This window comes from Lathamus discolor, chromosome 4 (genome assembly GCF_037157495.1).
Source record: "Lathamus discolor isolate bLatDis1 chromosome 4, bLatDis1.hap1, whole genome shotgun sequence".
Classification (NCBI taxonomy): Eukaryota; Metazoa; Chordata; class Aves; order Psittaciformes; family Psittacidae; genus Lathamus; species Lathamus discolor.
In genome coordinates, this window is record NC_088887.1 from 127430974 (window position 1) to 127451084 (window position 20111).

Here is a 20111-nt window from a genome sequence, read left to right on the forward strand (position 1 = left end):
TCAGCATCCAGCATTCCCAATGGGAACAGAGGTATTCAGCATTCCTAATGGGAACAGAGGTATCAAGCACAGAGGTACCTAGCATTCCCAATGGAACACAGGTACCCAGCATTCCCAATGGGAACAGAGGTATTCAGCATTCCCAATGGGAACAGGGGTACCCCGCATTCCCAATGGGAGCAGCAGGGCTCCTGCCCCCCAGGGACCCCACTGGGGCTCCCCACAGCCCCCAGCTCCCCTCGGCCCCCCCGGGTGTCCCCAGACCCCCCCCCCCCCTTCGCCCCACTCCACCGCCCCATCACCCCCGGCCCTGCCCCACGGGCCCCCTTAGTGCCCCCCCGCCCGCAGGGCCCCACCCCATTCACCCCCCCGGCCCCGCGCGGCTCCCGGTGCGCACCGCGAGCTCCGGCCCCGGTCCCGGTCCCGGTCCCGATCCCGGTCCCGGATCCTGCCTCAGCCGGTCCCGGCGCTCCGCCGCGGTGCATGACGGGACACGTAGTCCTCCCGCCGGGCCCCGCTAAGGACCGTCCTTCGTGTGCGCTGCCCGCGGCACAGCGCAGAGCGGCACCGGGCGGCGCACGGGGATGGGAGCGGGGCGGGGCGGGGCCGCGGCCCGGGGCCGCTGACAGCGGCGCTGCGGGGGCACCGGGGGCACCGGGGGCACCGGGACCGCGGCCGGGCCCGCGCGGCCGGCTCCGGCCTGGAAATGTCCGACGGTCCCTTGTCAGTGACAGCTCTGCCACCGCCGGCGGCTGTCCCGCCTCCCCTCGGTTCTGATTGGCCTCCGGCGCACGGCCGCGCACAGCGATTGGCCCGCGCTGCGGGGGCATGGCCTGCGATTGGCGGACGGTGGCGGAAGGAGTTGGCCGCCGGGGACGGAGGGGGGGGGCAAGATGGCGGCGGTGCTGGAGGTGGAGGTTGGAGGCCCCGCGGAGCGCGATGTGGAGGAGGTGGAGCGGGGCCGGGCCCTGGGGCGAGGGGAGCCGGGGGAGCCGGGCGCGGGGGGGGTCGGGGCACGAGGGGCTCCGTGGGGCACGGGGACATGGAGGGGGCTTGGGGGCACTGAGGGGCTGCGCGTTAGGGGGCATCGGGGAGCCCTGTGGGCAGGGGGGTCCGGGTTGGGGGGTGCCCTGTGGGGCAGGGGGGGTCAGGGTTGGGGGTGCCCTGTGGGGCAGGGGGGGTCCGGGTTAGGGGTGCCCTGTGGGGCAGGGGGGGTCCGGGTTAGGGGGTGCCCTGTGGGGCAGGGGGTGTCCGGGTTAGGGGTGCCCTGTGGGGCAGGAGGGGTCCGGGTTAGGGGGTGCCCTGTGGGGCAGGGGGGTCCGGGTTGGGGGGTGCCCTGTGGGGCAGGGGGGGTCAGGGTTGGGGGTGCCCTGTGGGGCAGGGGGGTCCGGGTTGGGGGGTGCCCTGTGGGGCAGGGGGGTCAGGGTTGGGGTGCCCTGTGGGGCAGGGGGGGTCCGGGTTAGGGGTGCCCTGTGGGGCAGGGGGGGGTCCGGGTTAGGGGTGCCCTGTGGGGCAGGGGGGGTCCGGGTTAGGGGTGCCCTGTGGGGCAGGAGGGGTCCGGGTTAGGGGGTGCCCTGTGGGGCAGGGGGGTCAGGGTTGGGGGTGCCCTGTGGGGCAGGGGGGTCCGGGTTGGGGGGTGCCCTGTGGGGCAGGGGGTCCGGGTTGGGGGTGCCCTGTGGGGCAGGGGTCCCTGGGGCTGCTCCGTGGGGCTGGGGTCACTGCAGGGTCCCTGTGTTGGGGCCCCCGTGCCCTCTGCGGTCCCTGAGGGTCTCAAGGCCCCGGTGCGGGCTCGGGCGGGGGGGGGGGTCAGCGCTGACCCCCCCCGTGCCGGGCCCGGGGGTGCGCTTCGGGCCCGGGCAGCGCCCGAACCCCCCGGACCCTGCAGCCGGGGGGGGGCACCTGAACCCCTCCCTCAGCCCCGGGGGGGGCAGGCGGGGACCCCGGGACACGCGGTTCTGCCCCGGCTCCCCCCCCCCTGCCCCGGGCGGAGCCGGCTCCTGCGGGCCCCCGGGCGGTGAAGCTGCGGAGCGGGGCTGCGGGAGCATCCTCCCTGCTGCGGGCAGGCTTCGGCCGCGGAGCCAGCGCCGGAGCGCAGCGGGGATCCGGTGGGGCTGTGTGCGAGCGGGGCTGCCGGGAGCTGCGAGCCCCGCAGCGCAGGCCGGCGGCGGGGCAGCCTCTTCCCTGGAGAAGCCGGCAGGATCCGGAGCCTGGGAGCCCTGCAAATGGGGCTGGGGCGCGATGGGGACGGGAGGAGCTGACACCCGTGGGGCTGAGCCTGTCCCGGGGGGCACCGCACGGAACCCCCCCCGGGGGGGCACAGAGCCGTGTCCCTGGGTTGTGCTGAGCCTGGGGGAGCTCAGGCTCCATCTGGGCTGGAGCCCTTGGGCTCTCCCTGCTCCCGCTGCCTGCGGCCGCTTGGTCCTGAGCAGAAACCCCCCCAGGAGCCCTTCCCAACGGGCCCAGGGTGAGCTGGGGGCTGGGGGTGAGAGCGGCCGCGGCGCTGGGAGGGATCCGAGCATCGGTGTCACTTCTGGACCGGACCTGGGGTTTGGTGGCGCGGGGCAGAGGAGGGGTCAGGTCCTGCCCGCAGGGCCCCGGGGCGCTGGGCTCTGCCCGGATGTTCCCTGTAATGAAGTTATTGCAGGAGCTGGAGGCTCGGTGCTGGGATCGAGGGACATTGGGTCCGGAGCTGGGGATTACATCCTGCAGTGGCTTGGGATGAAGGGAGCTTAAAGCTCCTGCAGCTCCAACCCCTGCCCCGGGCAGGGACCCCTTCCACTGGAGCAGCTTGCTCCAAGCCCCTGTGTCCAACCTGGCCTTGAGCACTGCCAGGGATGGGGCAGCCACAGCTTCTCTGGGCACCCTGTGCCAGCGCCTCAGCACCCTCACAGGGAAGAGCTTCTGCCTAAGAGCTCAGCTCAGTCTCCCCTCGGGCAGGTTCAAGCCATTCCCCTTGGCCTGTCCCTACAGGCCCTTGTCCCAAGCCCCTCTCCAGGTTCCCTGCAGCCCCTTTAGGCACTGGAGCTGCTCTCAGGTCTCCCCTTCAGGAGCCTTCTCTTGTCCAGGCTGCCCCAGCCCAGCTCTCTCAGCCTGGCTCCAGAGCAGGGATGCTCCAGCCCTCGCAGCAGCTCCATCCCTGCCCCTCCCAGGGCAGCTCCAGCAGGGATCTGGTCTCCCCCTGCCCCCCGGGCTCTCAGTGAGCTTCGCTGCCTGCTGCGTGTCCCAGGAGCGCCCGGAGCTGGGCTGAGGTGGAGCCGGTTCCTGCGCACCCATCTCCTGTCACAGCCCGGCTGGCCCCGGGGCTGAGCTGTGCCCGCAGCTCCAGGGCAGCCCTGGGGTCATTCCGGGCTGGAGGAGAACCAGAGCCCGGCCCCGCAGCCGTGCTGGAGTCCCCACAGGGATCCGGGCTCGTGTCTGTACCAACCCCTGCAAGTGCCTGGCAGGAGGATGGAGCCAGGAGGGGCTGGGCTCTGCTCCCAAGGAACAAGGGATGGGACAAGAGGAACCGGCCTCAAGCTGCCCCAGGGCAGGTTTAGATGGAGCTGAGGAACAATTCCTGCCCCAGAGGGTGCTCAGGCATTGGAACAGGCTGCCCAGGGCAGGGCTGCAGGCACCGGCCCTGCAAGGGCTCACACCCCGTGGAGACGAGGCCTCAGTGCCATGGGGCAGGGGTGGCCGTGGGGCAATGGCTGCACTGGGGGATCCTGAAGCTCTTTCCCAGCTGGTTCCATGTTTGCCTCCGTGTGTGCCGCTGGGACCGGCTCCCTCTGCCTGTGATGGGCTCTGCTGCCCTGTGTGTCCATGGGGGTGTCCCCATTGCCTGAGGCCTCCTCAGTGCCTTGGCAGAGCTGCAGCTCCAGGAGGGACTGAAAGGTGATCCCAGGGGTGTCCTGGTCCAAAGGGCAGCCCCATGGTCTCTGATAACAGCGGCTCCTGTGGGAAGGGCTTTGGGAAGCCTGGGGGAGCCTTCGGCCTCGTCAGCACTTCCCAAATCCGCCTTTTTCCCTCGGCACTGGCGCGGTTTGGCAATGGTTCGTTGCTGGTTGTAGGTGCTGTCCCCTATCCTGGGCCCTGCTGGGGTTTGGTGCTCTGTTCTGGACATGCATTGGGATTGCTTCTGTGTGCCCAGGGGTGCCTGGCTGGGAGGGGGATGTGGGATGTGAACCCATTCCTTGGGAATGGGATGGTTGGAGCAGCCTTGGCTGCAGGGAAACCTGGGAGTTTAAAGGGAGAGGAGATGGAAGTGATGGAGCTGCTGGAGGCACAGGAGGGGATGGAGGAGCAGGGTGCTCCGAGCTCTCCCCGTGCTGCCTGGGGGGCCCAGGGCCAGCTCTGGGCTGCAGCCTCACGATGGGCACATCCAGGGTTTGTCATTTAAACCTCCGGCATCCAGAATTCCCCTTCCCCAAGTTCTCCAGGAGCGGCTCTGGGGTCTCCAGGGATGCTTCGGCAGGAGCTGGGGGTGCTGGGGTGATGTTCCTCCCGAGGACAGGCTTGTGCTGGCAATACCCCGGCAGGCAGTAGCACGGCGATGGTTGCTCCGACCCCCGGCTCACGTCTCTGTCCTCTCCGCAGGTGGATCTGTCCCACTTGTCCCCGGAGGACCGGTGGAGGTGAGTCTGTGCCGTGGGAGGGAGCCGGCGGAGCTCCTGCTCCTGCTGAGCCATCACCAGCACGGCCCTCGCTGCGCCCCAGGCTTGGGTCAGGCAGCGCAGGCTGCAGAGCAGCAGCCTGAAGTCACGGCATCATGGAATAGGCTGGGATGGCGGCTTAAAGCCATTCCCCTTGGCCTGGCCCTACAGGCCCTTGTCCCAAGCCCCTCTCCAGGTTCCCTGCAGCCCCTTTAGGCACTGGAGCTGCTCTCAGGTCTCCCCTTCAGGAGCCTTCTCTTGTCCAGGCTGCCCCAGCCCAGCTCTCTCAGCCTGGCTCCAGGGCAGAGCTGCTCCAGCCCTCGCAGCAGCTCCAGGTCCCTCCTGTGCTGGGGTCACAGCGCTCCAGAAATGGCTCGAGGCTGCCGCTGGCGTTGCCAGGGCAGGGAGAGGCTCTGGGATGTGCCGATGGCAGCGCCGCTCCCCCAGTTAAACCCGAGCCCATCTCGGGGTCACCTTTAGTCCCACTGCCCCCGTCCCCACACCGCTCCCTCGCGGTGTCCCGGCTCTGCTGTGTATCCCTCAGGCTCCTTCCCTGTCCTTGCAGGGTGGAGCACGCCCGGATGCACGCCAAGCACCGTGGGCACGAGGCGATGCACGCGGAGATGGTGCTCATCCTCATCGCCACGCTCGTGGTGGCCCAGCTCCTCCTGGTCCAGTGGAAGCAGAGGCACCCTCGCTCCTACAATGTAAGTGTCTCCTGGGGTCCGATCCCTGCTGGCCAGGCGTGTTCCTGGCTTCCTCCTTGCCTGGTGCTCAGGTACCCTTTGTCTTCCCGGGAGTCCAGCTGGGGATGAGGATGGATGCACCTCGTCAATGCTGATAACCCGGTTTCACGTCGTGCTTTGGCACTGGGTGATGGGACGAGCGCATCTCAGGGGTTGTCCTGGGGGTGCCACAAAGGGGAGCCACGTTCTCTGGGTGCTTCCCCATAGAAGTGATGGAGGCTGCTTGCTTATTGCACCTGAGCCAACCTCCCCCTGATGTCCTCACCCTGATGGATGTCTCCAGGCTCCTCTGTGAATTTCAGGCCAAGCCCCTTTGCCCATTCCCTTCTGGAAGCACCACAGGAGCTCAGCTCCATGCCCAGAGCTGCCCTTTATCCCCTTGAAGGAGGCAGGAGAAGGGCTGCCGGAGACGCAGCTCCAAAAGCCTCTCCTGTGCCCCACAGATGGTGACCCTCTTCCAGATGTGGGTGGTACCTCTGTACTTCACCATCAAGCTCAACTGGTGGCGGTTCCTGGTCATCTGGGTGCTCTTCTCCGCAGTCACAGCCTTTGTGACCTTCAGGGCAACGCGGAAACCCCTGGTGCAGACAACACCCAGGTTAGTGCAGGTCCTGGGGGAGCCTCCTCAGCCCCGGGGCAGCCCTGGCAAGGAGCGAGCTCCACTTGTGCCACCGCAGACTTTGCCCCAGGGAGCGAGCCCAGCCTGTGCTGGGTGGCATCAGGCACTCGCTGGCATCCAGCCCGGTGCCCATGGCACCTGGGCTGTGGTGCTGGCAGCCTTGCCAAGGGCATCCCTGGTGTGAAACACGCTTGATGTGGCCTTCAGAGATCCTGAGGCTGCTGGTTTGGATGTCAGGCACCGAGCAGCCCATGGCAGTGCTGGATCATGGAATGGTTTGGGATGAAGGGAGCTGAAAGCTCCTCCAGCTCCAAGCCCTGCCACGGGCAGGGACCCCTTCCACTGGAGCAGCTTGCTCCAAGCCCCTGTGTCCAACCTGGCCTTGAGCACTGTCAGGGATGGGGCAGCCACAGCTTTTGGGACCAACCAGCTCAATCCTGGGTTCATTCCTTACAGGTTGGTTTATAAATGGTTTCTACTAATATACAAGATCAGCTACGCCACCGGCATCGTGGGCTACATGGCTGTGATGTTCACCCTCTTTGGGCTTAACTTATTGTTCAGGTGAGTGAACCCTCCTGCTCCTGTCGGGGCTGGAACGCTCCAGGTGCAATGGGGAGCTGGCCACAGCGCTGGGGCACACTCGTGTCATTGGCAAGCTGATGATGAGTGGGGTCAGAGCAGCTTTTGGGGTGTCCTCTCCCTGCGGGGGGGATCTCGGGTTTGGTGGTGGTACCTCAAGTGGCTCAGCTGCATCTGCAGCTCCGTGGTGTCCGGCCTGGGGGCATCAGTGGGATCTGGGACCCTGATAAAGCGCAAGCAGCAGCCCCAGTGCGGTAGCAGAGGAGCCTTGCCCAGGTCATCTTCATGGCTTGGGTGGCTGCCTCCTTCTCTGGGAGCTGAGCAGACCTGCAGGGATGTGGAGGCATTAACTGGGGCTTACTGGGAGCTGATCCGGTGCACGAGATGGAGCCATGGCATCCCAGACTGATTTGGGCTAAAGGGTCCTTCAAGCTCATCCAGTTCCTACCCCTGCCACGGGCAGGGACCCCTTCACTGGAGCAGCTTGCTCCAAGCCCCTTCCAAGCCATTCCCCTTGGCCTGGCCCTACAGGCCCTTGTCCCAAGCCCCTCTCCAGCTTTCCTGCAGCCCCTTTAGGCACTGGAGCTGCTCTCAGGTCTCCCCTTCAGGAGCCTTCTCTTCTCTCCAGGCTGCCCCAGCCCAGCTCCCTCAGCCTGGCTCCAGAGCAGACACTTGGGGTGTTAGGTCCATGTCTCCACTCCAGTGCCACTTGTAGCCAAGCAAGTGCAGTGCCCCAGAAGCAGGGACCGGGCTTGTACCTGCAGCACCCCTGTGGGTGATGCTCCCTGGTGCTGGGTGGGTCACTCTTGTGACAGGGTTCATGCTGTGGCTGTGTCATTTGGCTTTGCACCACAACAGCCCCAGCGCAAGGTCCTTGGTGTCAGTTGGCTCCTCTCTTGTAGAATCAAGCCAGAAGATGCCATGGACTTCGGGATCTCCCTCCTCTTCTATGGCCTCTACTACGGGGTGTTGGAGCGGGACTTCGCCGAGATGTGTGCGGACTACATGGCCTCCACCATCGGGGTGAGTGCTCCCCTGCTCTGCCCCTGCGCTGTCACGGGGGGGCCTGCACCCTGTCACTCACCTCGCTCACAGCAGCAGCTTTGCCCCCTGCTCATTGAGGTCCCACCTCGAGGAGGAGCTCCCTGAGGCTGCTGCTTTCTCGCTGTGCTCAGAGCACAGAGCAGAGGAGCGGAAGGACCGGCTCACCCCTCTAAACCCCAACACGTGTTTCCCTCCCTGGGCCTGCAGTGCCCTAAGCCCCATAACCCATTCACCTGGCAGCAAGAACCCGGCTCCACCAACAACACCCGCCCCAGGGCCCTGGGGCTGCTTTGGAGCAGCTCCTGAGGGCCTGGCCTCGATGTTCCCTCCTCTCTGAGCTCTCTGCTCCCCGCAGGTTCTCCCTGGCCAGCCTGGGAGCTGCAGCCCCCTCACTGCGTCCCTCGCACCGGGGCAGCTCAGCAGCGCCCAGGTGCCCCCCATGCACCCAGGGCAGGCCTGCAGCGGGGTTGGTGCTCCCCGTGGGGCTGCAGGGCTGCCAGGGGGATGCTGCTGCCGGGTCTCTGCCAGGGCCTTGCAGTGCCGGTGATGCTGAGCGAGGAGGAGCTGGAGAGAGCTGAGCAGCCCCTGACCAAGAGAGGCTGAACAAGAGCAAGAGGGGTTCTCCTGCCATGGGGAACCCTGGTTCTGTGTGGAAGCTGGGGCAGGAGAGGCTGGAGAGCAGCCCCACGGGAGAGATCTGGGTGTGGGTCGGTGGCAGCTTCAATAGGAGCCAGCAGTGTCCTGGGGTGCCCCAAGTGATTGCCCCCCTCTGCAGGGGGCTGCTGTGGCCCCACCTCGAGTCCTCTGCAGCTTTGGGCACCTCAAACAACTGGAGTGTGCCCAGGGCAGGGGCACAAGAGCAGGAGCAGCGGAGGGCACTTGCCTTGTCCAGCCTGGAGAGGAGGAGGCTCTTGAAGGGGAGACCTGAGAGCAGCTCCAGTGCCTAAAGGGGCTGCAGGGAACCTGGAGAGGGGCTTGGGACAAGGGCCTGCAGGGCCAGGCCAAGGGGAATGGCTTGAACCTGCCCAAGGGGAGACCGAGCTGAGCTCTTAGGCAGAAGCTCTTCCCTGTGAGGGTGCTGAGGCGCTGGCCCAGGGTGCCCAAAGGAGCTGTGGCTGCCCCATCCCTGGCAGTGCTCAAGGCCGGGTTGGACACAGGGGCTTGGAGCAAGCGGCTCCAGTGGAAGGGGTCCCTGCCCGGGGCAGGGGTTGGGGCTGCAGGAGCTTTAAAGTCCCTTCCAACCCATTCCATGAGGCTGCCCTAGGGGATGTTCATGCTGGACATGAGGAAAAGGCTCATCACTTGGAGGGTGTTTGGTCCCTGCACCAGGGCAGCCACAGCTCAAGGACGATGCTTTTGGCCACATGGTTTGGTTTGAGGTAGTCCTGTGAGGACAGAGTTGTCCCCAGTGATCCTTACGGGTCCTTCCAGCTTGGGACGCTCCCTGATTCCATGATTCCTGTCTCCCTGCTGGGACACAGCCTAAGTGGCTGGGGGGCTCCATCCCCAGAGCCTGCAGGACTGGAGCTGTGTGTGGGGAGACCCTCCTGGGTGCTCCAATGGATTGGAAGTGGCTGGGGGGGCTGCTGCAGGCTTTGCTCTTCATCCCTCCACGCTCCAGGGACCGTTGGGGCTGCAGCCCATGGGTGGAAGCTGTGACCTGCAGCTTGTCCTGACCCAGCAGAGGGGGGCGGTCCCTGCTGTGGGGCTGGGGTGCGATGGGGTCCCCATCCCCGAGCAGCTCCTGGGCTGTTGTGCTTGTGTCCCTGCACCCATAACAGGGTCTGTAACCCCAGAAGCCGGGGGGTGCTGACCCCAAGCCCCCCCTAGAGCTGTGCGGGTGGTGGGGCCACGCTGTCCCCATGGCCCCGTGCCCCCCGTCCCCGTGTGTGTCACCGCTCTCTGCCCTCGCGCAGTTCTACAGCGCCTCGGGGATGCCGACCAAGCACCTCTCCGACAGCGTCTGCGCCGTGTGCGGGCAGCGGATCCTGGTGGATGTCAACGAGGAGGGGATCCTGGAGAACACCTACCGGCTGTCCTGCAACCACGTGTATCCTGCTCCCGCTCCTGCTCCTGCTCCTGCTGCTGCTGCTGCTGCTCCTGCTTGGGAACCTGCCCCACACCTCCCCGGCCTCCGGCCCCGCAGCAGAGCCCTCCTGGTGCCGGTTCCTCTTGTGAGCTTTGCCTGCGGCAGCGCTGAGCCAAGCCCCTCGTGTCCCTCGGGCTCCTCCCTGTGTGCTGTGCACAGGTTCCTCCTCCTGGTGCTGCTGCTGTGAGGCTGCTCCTCGTGTTCCTGCTGCCTTTGCCAAATCCCCCTTCCACTGGAGCAGCTTGCTCCAAGCCCCTGTGTCCAACCTGGCCTTGAGCACTGCCAGGGATGGGGCAGCCACAGCTTCTCTGGGCACCCTGGGCCAGCGCCTCAGCACCCTCCCAGGGAAGAGCTTCTGCCTAAGAGCTCAGCTCAGTCTCCCCTCGGGCAGGTTCAAGCCATTCCCCTTGGCCTGGCCTTACAGGCCCTTGTCCCAAGCCCCTCTCCAGGTTCCCTGCAGCCCCTTCAGGCACTGGAGCTGCTCTCAGGTCTCCCCTTCAGGAGCCTTCTCTTGTCCAGGCTGCCCCAGCCCAGCTCTCTCAGCCTGGCTCCAGAGCAGAGCTGCTCCAGCCCTCGCAGCAGCTCCGGGGCCTCCTCTGGCCTCGCTGCAGCAGCTCCGGGTCCCTCCTGTGCTGTTCCCCAGAGCCGGCTGCAGGATTCCAGCTTTCCCTCAGCTGCTCGGGCTCCTGGGGTCCTGGCAGCGCTGTCGCAGCCCTGCCCAGGAGGGGTTTTCCAGCGTGACTCAGCTGGAGCCGGGACCTTCCTCTGGCCCCTGCCCACGGGGTGGTTTCCGGAGCGGGCTCTGCGCAAAGGTCACGCTCGCAGCGCCCAGCTCTGACATTTCAGCCCCAGGAGCAGGCTCCGGAGCTTCCCGGCCGCGCTCCCCCGCAGGCCTGGGCAGCGCAGGGTTACCCGGAGGCGGCTCCCTCGCGGTGGGGCAGCTCGGCCGCAGCCACCTCCTGCTTCCCCATGGCTCAGGGGGTGAATCCCCACTGAGTCAGAGCCAGAGGCACCCCTCGCGCTGCTGCTCGTCCCCAGGAGCCGCCCGCGATGCACGGAGGCGGCTTTGGGCGGTTCCTGGAGCTCCACCCGGCATCCGCAAACCCATCCCTGGCCCTGTCGCATCCCCAGGGCTGGGTCTCGCCCTCGGACCATGGAGCCCCTCGGTCCCATGTTGGTGTTACCCCTGTAAGGCCACGGCCCCACGAGCCCCTTCCTGTGTTCCTGGAAGGTTCTGCTCCTTCTAGGAAAGGCAGCATTGAGCAACGCATCCATCCTCACACGGGGGATGCTTCCTGCCCTCCGCAAGGGCTCTGGGCTGGGGTTTCGAGGAAGCTCGATGGTTTTCCCCATGCGTGGTCCTGTCCCCCGTGTCCCGCAGCCTGAGGCCGTTCTCCTTAACCTGCTGCTCCCAGGTTCCATGAGTTCTGCATCCGGGGCTGGTGCATCGTGGGGAAGAAGCAGACGTGTCCGTACTGCAAAGAGAAGGTGGATCTCAAGAGGATGTTCAGTAACCCGTATCCTTTCTCCTCACTTTGGGAAGGGCACGTGTGGGGTTTGGGACGTGCCCTGGAGCTCATCCAGGCTCGCCTGGCACCATGGGTTGAAGGGAGCTTAAAGCTCCTCCAGTTCCGTCCCCGGGGGCACCTTCCACTGGGGCGGGTTGTTCCGACCCCCTGTGTCCAGCCTGGCCTTGAGCACTGCCAGGGATGGGGCATCCCATTGGGAGACCGACTCTGGATGTTCCCATGGGAATGAGTCTCTTCCGGGCCGCGGTGGAGCCGGGTCCTCCATCCTCATGGAGGCGCAGGGCCGGGTCCTTGCCTGGATCCGTGCCCCAGCTCCCCCCCGGGGCTGCTCCGGGTGCTCGGCTCCTCTCTCCGCGGCTCTTTAACTCCTTCGCGCTCAGCTGGGAGCGGCCCCACGTCATGTACGGGCAGCTGCTGGACTGGCTGCGGTACCTGGTGGCCTGGCAGCCCGTGATCATCGGCCTGGTGCAGGGCATCAACTACATCCTGGGGCTGGAGTAGGGCAGCGGAGCCCCGCAGCGCCCCTCGGCTGCCCCTGCGGGGACGTGGGGCCGGACCCGGCGCCGGGGCTCGTTTTTAAAGGATCCTTTTACCGAGTATTTAAACGTTTCTATTGCAGCCGCAGGAGACGCTCTCGGCCCTGCCCGTGGCCCGTGCGGGGCCGGCGCTGGGCTCCCTCCCGCTGCGGCCCTGAGGGCTGAGCCCCCGGCGGCCCCGCGGCTGGAAGCAGCCGCACGGCGGCCGGGACGGGATGCGGGCACCGCGGGGCTGTGGAGGAGACGCTGCCCCGGCGGCCCGGGGCCGGAGGGACGCGGGGAGGCCCCTCCCGTGGGCGCCGGCCGGAGCCGAGCCCCGGGGGCCCTTTTGTAGCCGCCGCTTTTGTACGTTCAGCCCAGGACGCGGCGCGGTCCCAGCCTGGGCGCGGAGCGGGGCCGGGGCCGCTGCTCTCCGGGTCCTGGCCCCGTGGGGCGCTCCCTGCGCCGCAGCCGCCTGAGCCCCGCTGCGTGGGGGCACCCGCGGTGTCCCCGAGGGCGCCGGCTGGGGACGCGCCGTGGTTGGGGATGCTCCGTGCGGTGTCGCCCTGGATGCGGGCAGGGGCCTCGGGCTCCGGGTTGGGTGAAGCCGCATCGGCGCCTGGTGCCAAACACCGGAACACGAGTCCTGGACCCAGACCTGGCCACGGGTGCTTCTTGCGGGCGCCGCGGTCCCCGTGGGGCTGGGGCACGGGGGATGCGTGCGATGGGGCCGCATCACTGGGCTATGGGGTCCCCCTGCGCCGGGCGCTGCGGGTGCTGCCGGCAACCGGGCGGGATCTGGGGCTTTCCCGAGGGTGTTCCCAGCCGGGTCCCGCAGGAGCCATGGAGCCGCCGCTGCCCATGGAGGGGCTCCGGGGTTTCCAGCCTGATCCCGGTGGGTCAATGGAAGCCCCGAGCCTGGATGGGACCCGGGTCTGTGTGCCCGGGGTGCCCATGAGCATGGGGGGGACACAGGGCATGGGGCACAGGGGGCGTGGGACATCGCAATGGGGACGTGGGGGCACATGGTCGTAAGAGACGTGCACGGGGGGGCACGGGATGAGGGGCACAGGGAGTGTAAGGACGTGGCACTGAGGACATGGGGGCACAGGGGCAGGGGACGCTGGCTGCGGGGACACGGGATGTGGCGCAAGGGACAGACAGCGGGGACACGGGACCCACGGGACATGGCCCGGGGGGGGGCACGGAGGATGTGGGACGCGGGGCATGGCGCAGGGGACGTCACAAGTGGGGCACAGGGGCAGTGGCCGTGGGGAGAGGGCACGGGGGGGACCCGGGGGCGGTTCCGGTGCCAGTCCCGGCTGAGTCACGCCGCGGTCGCTCCCGCCCGGCAGCAGCCCCATAAAGCGCCGCTGCCCCGAGAGCCGCTGCCCCCCCCCGCTGCTGCCCCACGGCCGCTGCCCCATGGCTGCGCTCCGTGACCCCGGTACGGGCTGGGAACGGGACCGGGACCGGGGGACCCCGCGAGGCGGAACCGGCCCGGTGCTGACGGGGAGCGACCCGGGGCTCGGGGAGCTCCGGGGGACTGGGGATGGAGGGGGTGCTGGGGGGATGCTATGGGGGGTGCTGGGGGGATGCTGAGGGAGGATGCTGAAGACATGCTGGGGAGATGCTAAGGGGTGATGGGGGACAATACAGGGAGGATGCTGGGGGGTGATGGAGGAATGCTTGAGGAACACCGGGGGGATACTGGAAGGATATGGGAGGGGCTGGGGCTGTTGCTGGGGGGAGTTATCCCGGGCTCGGCGGTCGCATCCCAACGCTGAGCCCATCTCTGCCCGCAGGGACGCCCCCAGCGCGGCTCCTCCTGTCCCTGCTCTGCTGGGCCCTGACCTCCCGCTGCACCGGTACAAGGGGACTGGGGGGGGGGGGAGCTTGGGGTCAGCTCCTGTCTCTGCCCCCCCCAAGGGCCCCGTGCGGGGCACTGGGTTTGAGCCCTGCCCGCCCGGCCCTGGGGGCAGCGCTCACCCCACACCCCCCCAATCCCCCCCCCAGGAGCCATGGCCCTGCAGCCCCCCAGCGTCACCCTCCTGCGGCCCCCAGCGCGGCCCCCGCGGCCAGGTGGGTCCCGGGGACGGGGGGGGCATCCCCGCCAGCGGGGTCCGCCCGAGCCCGCCCGACCCCGCGTGTGCCCGCGGTGCAGGTGACAGCGTGACCGCGCGCTGCGAGGCGCTCAGCGCGCTCCCGGAGCTGACCCTCATCTACTGGCTGGGGAACGGCTCCTTCGTGGAGCAGCTGCCGCCGGTCGGGGCCGCGCAGGAGGGGCCGGTGCTGTGAGTAGGGGCCGGGCGGGGACGCGCAGGATGCGGTGCGGGGTGGGGGGGGGGGGGGTCCCTGCGGGCGCTGACGGGTACCGGTTGCGGTTGCAGGGAGGAGCCCCGCGGCGCGGGGGCGCTGCTGAGCCGGGACCTGCGCCTGGAGCCCTTCGGCGCCGGGCACGCGCGCACCGCGTTCACCTGCGTGGTGCTGAGCCCGCGGGGAGCGCGCAGCGCGGAGCTGCGCTGGCCCCCGGCGCGTGCGCGCGCCCCCCGCGGGCATTAAAGCGCTGAGGCTGCCCCGGGTCACGCGAGTCCTGCGGGGGGGGGGGGGGGGGACAGGGGGGGGGGGCAGAGCGCACCCGGGGCGGGCGGGACCGGGACCCGGCCCCCGCAGCCCCACGGCTGCCCCGGGGGCGAGGACACGAGGGGAGCCCCGGGGGGCAGAGCCCTGCGCCCGTCGCACCCCCGCTCCGCGCCCTCGTTGCCCCCTCGCGGTGCCGGTCTCCCAGCCCGGTCCCTTGCGTGCCATGGGGGCCGCTGGCAGCCGCGGGACACCCCGGACCCACACCGGCAGCACACACGGGACGCTCTGGGTAAGGGGGCAGCGGCGACCCCGGCTGCAGCTGCCCCCAGCGCAGGGCCGCAGCACCCCGCGGGCCCGCACCGAGCCTTTATTCCGCGGGGAGCCCGGGGGAGGCGAGCAGGGCCCCCCCCCCCCCGCCAGCCGCAGCCTCAGCCCCGCGCTCGGCAGCGCCCGACGGCCCCGTCCGGGCTCCGCCGCTTGCCCCGGTCCCGGCGGCTCCGGGTCCCGGCCTCGGCTCCTCGCGGTTCAGGGCCCCCCCGCGGCCGCCAGCGCTGCCAGGAGGAGCCCCCAGGGGGCGCTGCTGGCGGGGGGGGCCGGGGGGGGCCCGGCCGAGGTCGCTCCGCAGCGGTGGGGTCCGGGCGCAGCCCCGCGGAAGGAGCAAGGGGCGGCCCCGCAGCGCTTCTCTGCGGGGGAACCCGAGCGTCAGCACCGGCACGGCCCGGGCGGCCCCGTCCCCGCCGGGCCGCGCCCTGGTCCTGGAGCGGCTCGGGGTGGAAGGGACCTCAGAGCGCATCGGGAGCCCCGGGCAGGGACCCCTTCCACTGGAGCAGCTTGCTCCAAGCCCCTGTGTCCAACCTGGCCTTGAGCACTGCCAGGGATGGGGCAGCCACAGCTTCTCTGGGCACCCTGTGCCAGCGCCTCAGCACCCTCACAGGGAAGAGCTTCTGCCTAAGAGCTCAGCTCAGTCTCCCCTCGGGCAGGTTCAAGCCATTCCCCTTGGCCTGGCCCTACAGGCCCTTGTCCCAAGCCCCTCTCCAGCTTTCCTGCAGCCCCTTTAGGCACTGGAGCTGCTCTCAGGTCTCCCCTTCAGGAGCCTTCTCTTGTCCAGGCTGCCCCAGCCCAGCTCTCTCAGCCTGGCTCCAGAGCAGAGCTGCTCCAGCCCTCGCAGCAGCTCCGTGCCCTCCTCTGCCCTCGCTCCGACAGCCCCGGGTCCTTATGCTGAGGACCCCAGAACTGCACACAGGGCTGCGGGGGGTCCCTGGCCATGCTGTGCCATTCCATGCCATTCCATTCCAAGCCACGCTTTGCTGCTGAGACAGGCAGCGACGTGCACCCAAAGCGCTCTCCCCGCAGTCCCCCATTCCCGGCCACCCTCCATCCCCGCTCCCTTCCCCTGGTGCCGGGCAGCACCCACCCCATCCCATGGGGTTTGCACCTTTCACCAGCTCGCAGTTGTAGGTGCTGTTGGTGCCCTGGGAGCGCAGCTGGATGAGGGACCCGTGCCCGGTGCGGGAGAAGTTGGTGACCTGGAAGACCTCGGCGGGCGGGATGAGGATCTCCTCCTCGGCGGGGTACAAGGAGAAGTCCCTGATGGGGACCCCGCAGCAGGTCTGCACCGTGAAGAAGGTGTCGCAGCCGAAGCTGCTGCTGTTGCGGAGGGAGGCGGAGGTGAAGTGCCCGAAGCGCACGCTCTGCCCGCGCTGCGCGGTGAAGCGCACGGCGCGCACGCCCCGGAACACGCGGCGGCAGCGGCCCCGGGCCCCGGTGCCCCGCAGGGTGCTCAGCGCCTGGCTCAGCAGGAAGTGCAGCGCCTTGAAGGGGAAGCCGTGCAGGTACCGGTGCCGAGAGCGCCCGGCCTCGCGCACGGCCGCGTTGAAGGCCGGGTACAGCGGCCCCTCCATGGTGTACGCCAGCAGCGCGACCGCGTGCTCCGGCCGCAGCCCCGGCACCTGCGGGATGCGCTGCTGCTGCTGCTGCTGCCGCCAGGCCTCGGCCGCTCGCGTCCAGGCCTCGGCGTAGAGGCCGTTGGTGCTGAACTCGGTGCGGTTGAGCTCCGGCAGCTCCTGCTCCATCAGGAGGCTGCAGCCCTCGTACTGGTCGTCGAAGGAGCCGGGGGCCATGTCCATGGCCACCTCCTGGATGGAGGAGAGGGGCAGGGGGCTGCCGGCCGCCGGGGTCCCGGCCAGCAGCACCAAGCCCAGCACCAGGCGCTCCATGGAGGGAAGGAGCCGCCCCACGAGCGGCAGCCGGTTCCTCTGTGAGCACTGCGGGGCAAGAGCGGGGTCAGCCTGCGGTGGGGCTGCCCCACACCTCGGATCCCCCCGTTTGCCTCCCCAGCCACGGGCACCCCTCCTGGGACACCCCAAGACCCCAGCCCCGTTGCTTGTGTTGAACGGGGGGGGCCCTGGCAGCAGGATGTGGGGTCCCCCAGGGGAGCAGCCCCCCCGGACCCACTGAGCGGCGTTACCTGGGTCGGGTGCGGGTCCCCGGCTCCCGCAGCTCCAGCCTGCGCCTGCCCCTGCCCCCGGGCACAGGGACAAGCGGCGGCTCCTGCTTTTTATAGCAGCGCCGGCCCGGATCCAGCCCCCTCCCTCCTCGCGGGTATTTTTACCTTCCCCGGAGCAGCTCTGACCCTGTCCATAAACTGCCTTTGTTTTTACTCTCTGTGGTGCCGGAGCCTGGACCCCTCCTGCTGAGCCCACCCCTTCTGACCCGGGACGTGGGGCTTGCACTGACCCCCAGCGCCGCGCTGCTGAGCACGGGGCAGGTTGTGACAGGGGTGGCCTGGAGCTGGCGCTGGAAGCAGCATTCCAGGAGGGTCCAGCCTGGCTGGAGGGGGTCAGGAGGCAGGGGGAAGGGCAGGGTGCAGGCAGCAGGGATGGGGACATCCTCTTCCATCCCCGCTCCAGGCCACGGAAATGGTCCCATTGCGGTGCTTGAGGACACAGGGACAGACTGAGGGGATGAATCCCGGGGGAGCTCGGACCCCACCTGCAGAGGTCACAACCGGCTCCAGAGGAAGGGGTCCCTGCCCGGGGCAGGGGTTGGAGCTGGATGGGCTCTAAGGTCCCTTCATCCCAAACCAGGCTGGGTTCCACGGTTCTATGATTCACACCTCTGGTCTGAGGCCCTGAGCGTGGTCTCCAGCCTGCCCATGGCTGGGCACAGGGAGTGAGCATGGACCCTCTGTGCTCCATGGGCTCATCCTGACCCCCTGCACCAGCTCCTCTTCAGCTCTGGGGCTCTTCCCTTCCGCACCAGGATCCGGCAGGCTGGGACCAAGGTTTGTGAGCCTGCAACATCCAAGGTGCGTGCCTGAAGCTTCTGACATGGTCTCTGCATCCCATCCCAGTGCTAAGTGTAGTGAATTATAGGATCCCAGCCTGGTCTGGGATGCAGGGAGCTTAAAGCTCCTCCAGCTCCAGCCCCTGCCACGGGCAGGGACCCCTTCCCCTGGAGCAGCTTGCTCCAAGCCCCTGTGTCCAACCTGGCCTTGAGCACTGCCAGGGATGGGGCAGCCACAGCTTCTCTGGGCACCCTGTGCCAGCGCCTCAGCACCCTCACAGGGAAGAGCTTCTGCCTAAGAGCTCAGCTCAGTCTCCCCTCGGGCAGGTTCAAGCCATTCCCCTTGGCCTGGCCCTACAGGCCCTTGTCCCAAGCCCCTCTCCAGGTTCCCTGCAGCCCCTTTAGGCACTGGAGCTGCTCTCAGGTCTCCCCTTCAGGAGCCTTCTCTTCTCCAGGCTGCCCCAGCCCAGCTCTCTCAGCCTGGCTCCAGAGCAGAGCTGCTCCAGCCCTCGCAGCAGCTCCGTGGCGTCCTCTGGACCGGCTCCAGCAGCTCCAGGTCCCTCTGGTGTTGCTGACCTCAGAAATGCCTTAACCAGCACTGAGGGGCAGCCCCATCTGGCTGCGGGATGCAGAGCAGATGCCGCAGCAGGAGGCTGGACCTGGATGATCTCCAGGTGCTTCCCAGCCCGTTCCCTGACTCCAGGATTCCCCGCTCCGCAGGAAGGGAACCGCAGCACAGGAGCCTCCGCCCCCATGGGCTGGAGGAGGAGCTGCGGGGCCCGGCTGGGACTCCGGGACTGAAGGAGCCTTCCCTGCCTCTGCTGTTGGGGAAGTGCCTGGGAGGGTGCAAAGGCCCCGCAACCATCGGAGCCCTCGTTCCGGGGTGGAGCCGGAGCCCATTCAGCCGCGCTGAAGGAGCCCGGAGCGGTGCGAGAGAGCCCGGCGCTGCCAGCACGGCCGCGGCCCCATCCCTGCCGGCCCCGTCCGCAGGAGCCGCGCCGCGCCCTGCTCTCCTCGGGGCCGCCGGGCAGGAGAAGCGCGGATGCCGTTGTCCTCGATGTGCTCTGCAGGCTCAGCTCCGGGTGGGCCTTGGCCTTCCCTGTCGCATCCCTGCCTCCCGCAGTCCTCCCGCTTGGCCTGTCCCTTATTCCACATCCCATCAATCCCCTTCTTGTGTTTAAGACGTACGAGGAGCTCCCTGCTCACCCATGCAGGGCTCCTGCCCCCTTTGCCTGACTCCACCATGGGGATGCGCTGGGCTTGGCCTTGGAGGAACTAACACAGGATGGGACAAGAGGAACCGGCCTCAAGCTGCCCCAGGGAGGTTTAGACGGAGCTGAGGAACAATTCCTGCCCCGGAGGGTGCTCAGCATTGGAACAGGCTGCCCAGGGCAGGGCTGCAGGCACCCCCCGGTGCACACGGACGGGAGGGAGGGCACGGACCGCTGGGAAACCGATGGGAGAGGAGGGAAAGGACAAACCCGAGCCAGGGGCTCCCTCCAAAAGGCACCATCCCCCCCCTCCGAACCACGGCACAGCTCGGGGGGGGTAATGGGGCCCCCCGCACCGGAGGGACAGCCCCCACCACCCCGGTAGAGAGCATCACCAGCATCACCTGCAGGACAAGCAGCGGGTGACAGCCGGAGGTGACTCCACTCTGCAGGGCACACGGAACCCTTCCGTCGGCCTGGCCCGGTCTCGAGGGAGGTGTTGCCCGCAGGGGCATGGACCAGGGGTGCTGCTGAGAGGCTGCCTGGTCCCGTGGGTCCCGCTGGCTCCCTTCTAATGGTCCCTGTGGGTGCCAGCGACACAGAGAGCGGCAGCCTGGAAAGCATTAGAGACTACAGAGCCCTGGGAGACGTGGTTCTGGGGCTCGGGTACGTTCTCATCGCTCCTCCGTGCCGAACAGGAGGACCTTGGAAAGGCGGATCTGGCACATGAGCGATGGTTACAACGGCGGGGCCATAGGCGGGGGTCTGGTTTTGTACAGCACGGGACTTGCTTTGGGAGGCCGGCTGTGCTGCAGGCTGGTGGGGCCTCTCCACAGAGCCCTGTAGTGCGGGGAGCAAACAAGAGCAATCAGAGATGTGCGCACGTCTGCGGGGTTATGATCTCGTTGGCACCACAGAACCGCGCTGGGATGGCTCCTGGGTTGCAGTGAAGGTTTTGGGCTCTTCAGGAAAAACAGGCTTGACCTCGTGCTCACTGGCAGGGAGGGCCGGGGGGGGGGGTGCGGAATGTGATGCTCCAGGGCAGCCTTGGAGGCAGCGGTCATGAGGTGGGCGAGTTCGAGATCCTCAGGGCAGGGAGCAGAGCGTGCAGCAAGCTCGCTGCCCGGGACCTCAAGCGAGCAGACTTGGGCCTCTTCCGGAGCCTGCTCAGTGAGGGTCCATGGGATGTAGCCCTGGAGGGCAGGGGGGCCCAAGGCTCTTGGTTGATATTCAAGGGTCTCCTGCTACAAGCTCAGGAGTTCATTTCTCCAGTACCA

At 68.3% G+C, this 20111-nt stretch overlaps 3 protein-coding genes across 7 annotated transcripts; 2 read left to right on the top strand and 1 right to left on the bottom strand.

Moving 5' to 3' along the window:
* Positions 1-874: 874 nt before the first annotated feature.
* Positions 875-11839, top strand: RNF121 (ring finger protein 121). 4 transcript variants are annotated; one of them, XM_065678983.1, is made up of 9 exons: positions 875-950; positions 4576-4613; positions 5197-5338; positions 5821-5975; positions 6453-6560; positions 7481-7601; positions 9539-9672; positions 11127-11228; positions 11621-11839. In XM_065678983.1, exons 1-9 carry the CDS (start codon positions 894-896, stop codon positions 11739-11741), a joined length of 978 nt encoding a protein of 325 aa, XP_065535055.1. In that variant the 5' UTR covers positions 875-893; the 3' UTR covers positions 11742-11839. The 4 variants fall into 4 exon arrangements, with proteins under 4 accessions (XP_065535055.1, XP_065535058.1, XP_065535056.1 ...); XM_065678986.1 differs by having other exon boundaries at positions 11127-11225; positions 11607-11839; XM_065678984.1 differs by having other exon boundaries at positions 5839-5975.
* A 592-nt stretch (positions 11840-12431) lies between these two features.
* IL18BP (interleukin 18 binding protein) lies at positions 12432-14331 on the top strand. The gene is made up of 5 exons (XM_065678987.1): positions 12432-12650; positions 13561-13623; positions 13772-13837; positions 13920-14049; positions 14146-14331. Exons 1-5 carry the CDS (start codon positions 12599-12601, stop codon positions 14315-14317), a joined length of 483 nt encoding a protein of 160 aa, XP_065535059.1. The 5' UTR covers positions 12432-12598; the 3' UTR covers positions 14318-14331.
* Positions 14332-14609: 278 nt separating this feature from the next.
* On the bottom strand, positions 14610-16961 carry ART1 (ADP-ribosyltransferase 1). 2 transcript variants are annotated; one of them, XM_065678982.1, is made up of 3 exons: positions 16806-16953; positions 15774-16602; positions 14610-15021 (listed from the first exon to the last, which is right to left on the bottom strand). In XM_065678982.1, exons 2-3 carry the CDS (start codon positions 16552-16554, stop codon positions 14864-14866), a joined length of 939 nt encoding a protein of 312 aa, XP_065535054.1. In that variant the 5' UTR covers positions 16555-16602; positions 16806-16953; the 3' UTR covers positions 14610-14863. The 2 variants fall into 2 exon arrangements, with proteins under 2 accessions (XP_065535054.1, XP_065535052.1); XM_065678980.1 differs by lacking the exon at positions 14610-15021 and having other exon boundaries at positions 15382-16602; positions 16806-16961.
* Between the last annotated feature and the right edge of the window lie 3150 nt (positions 16962-20111).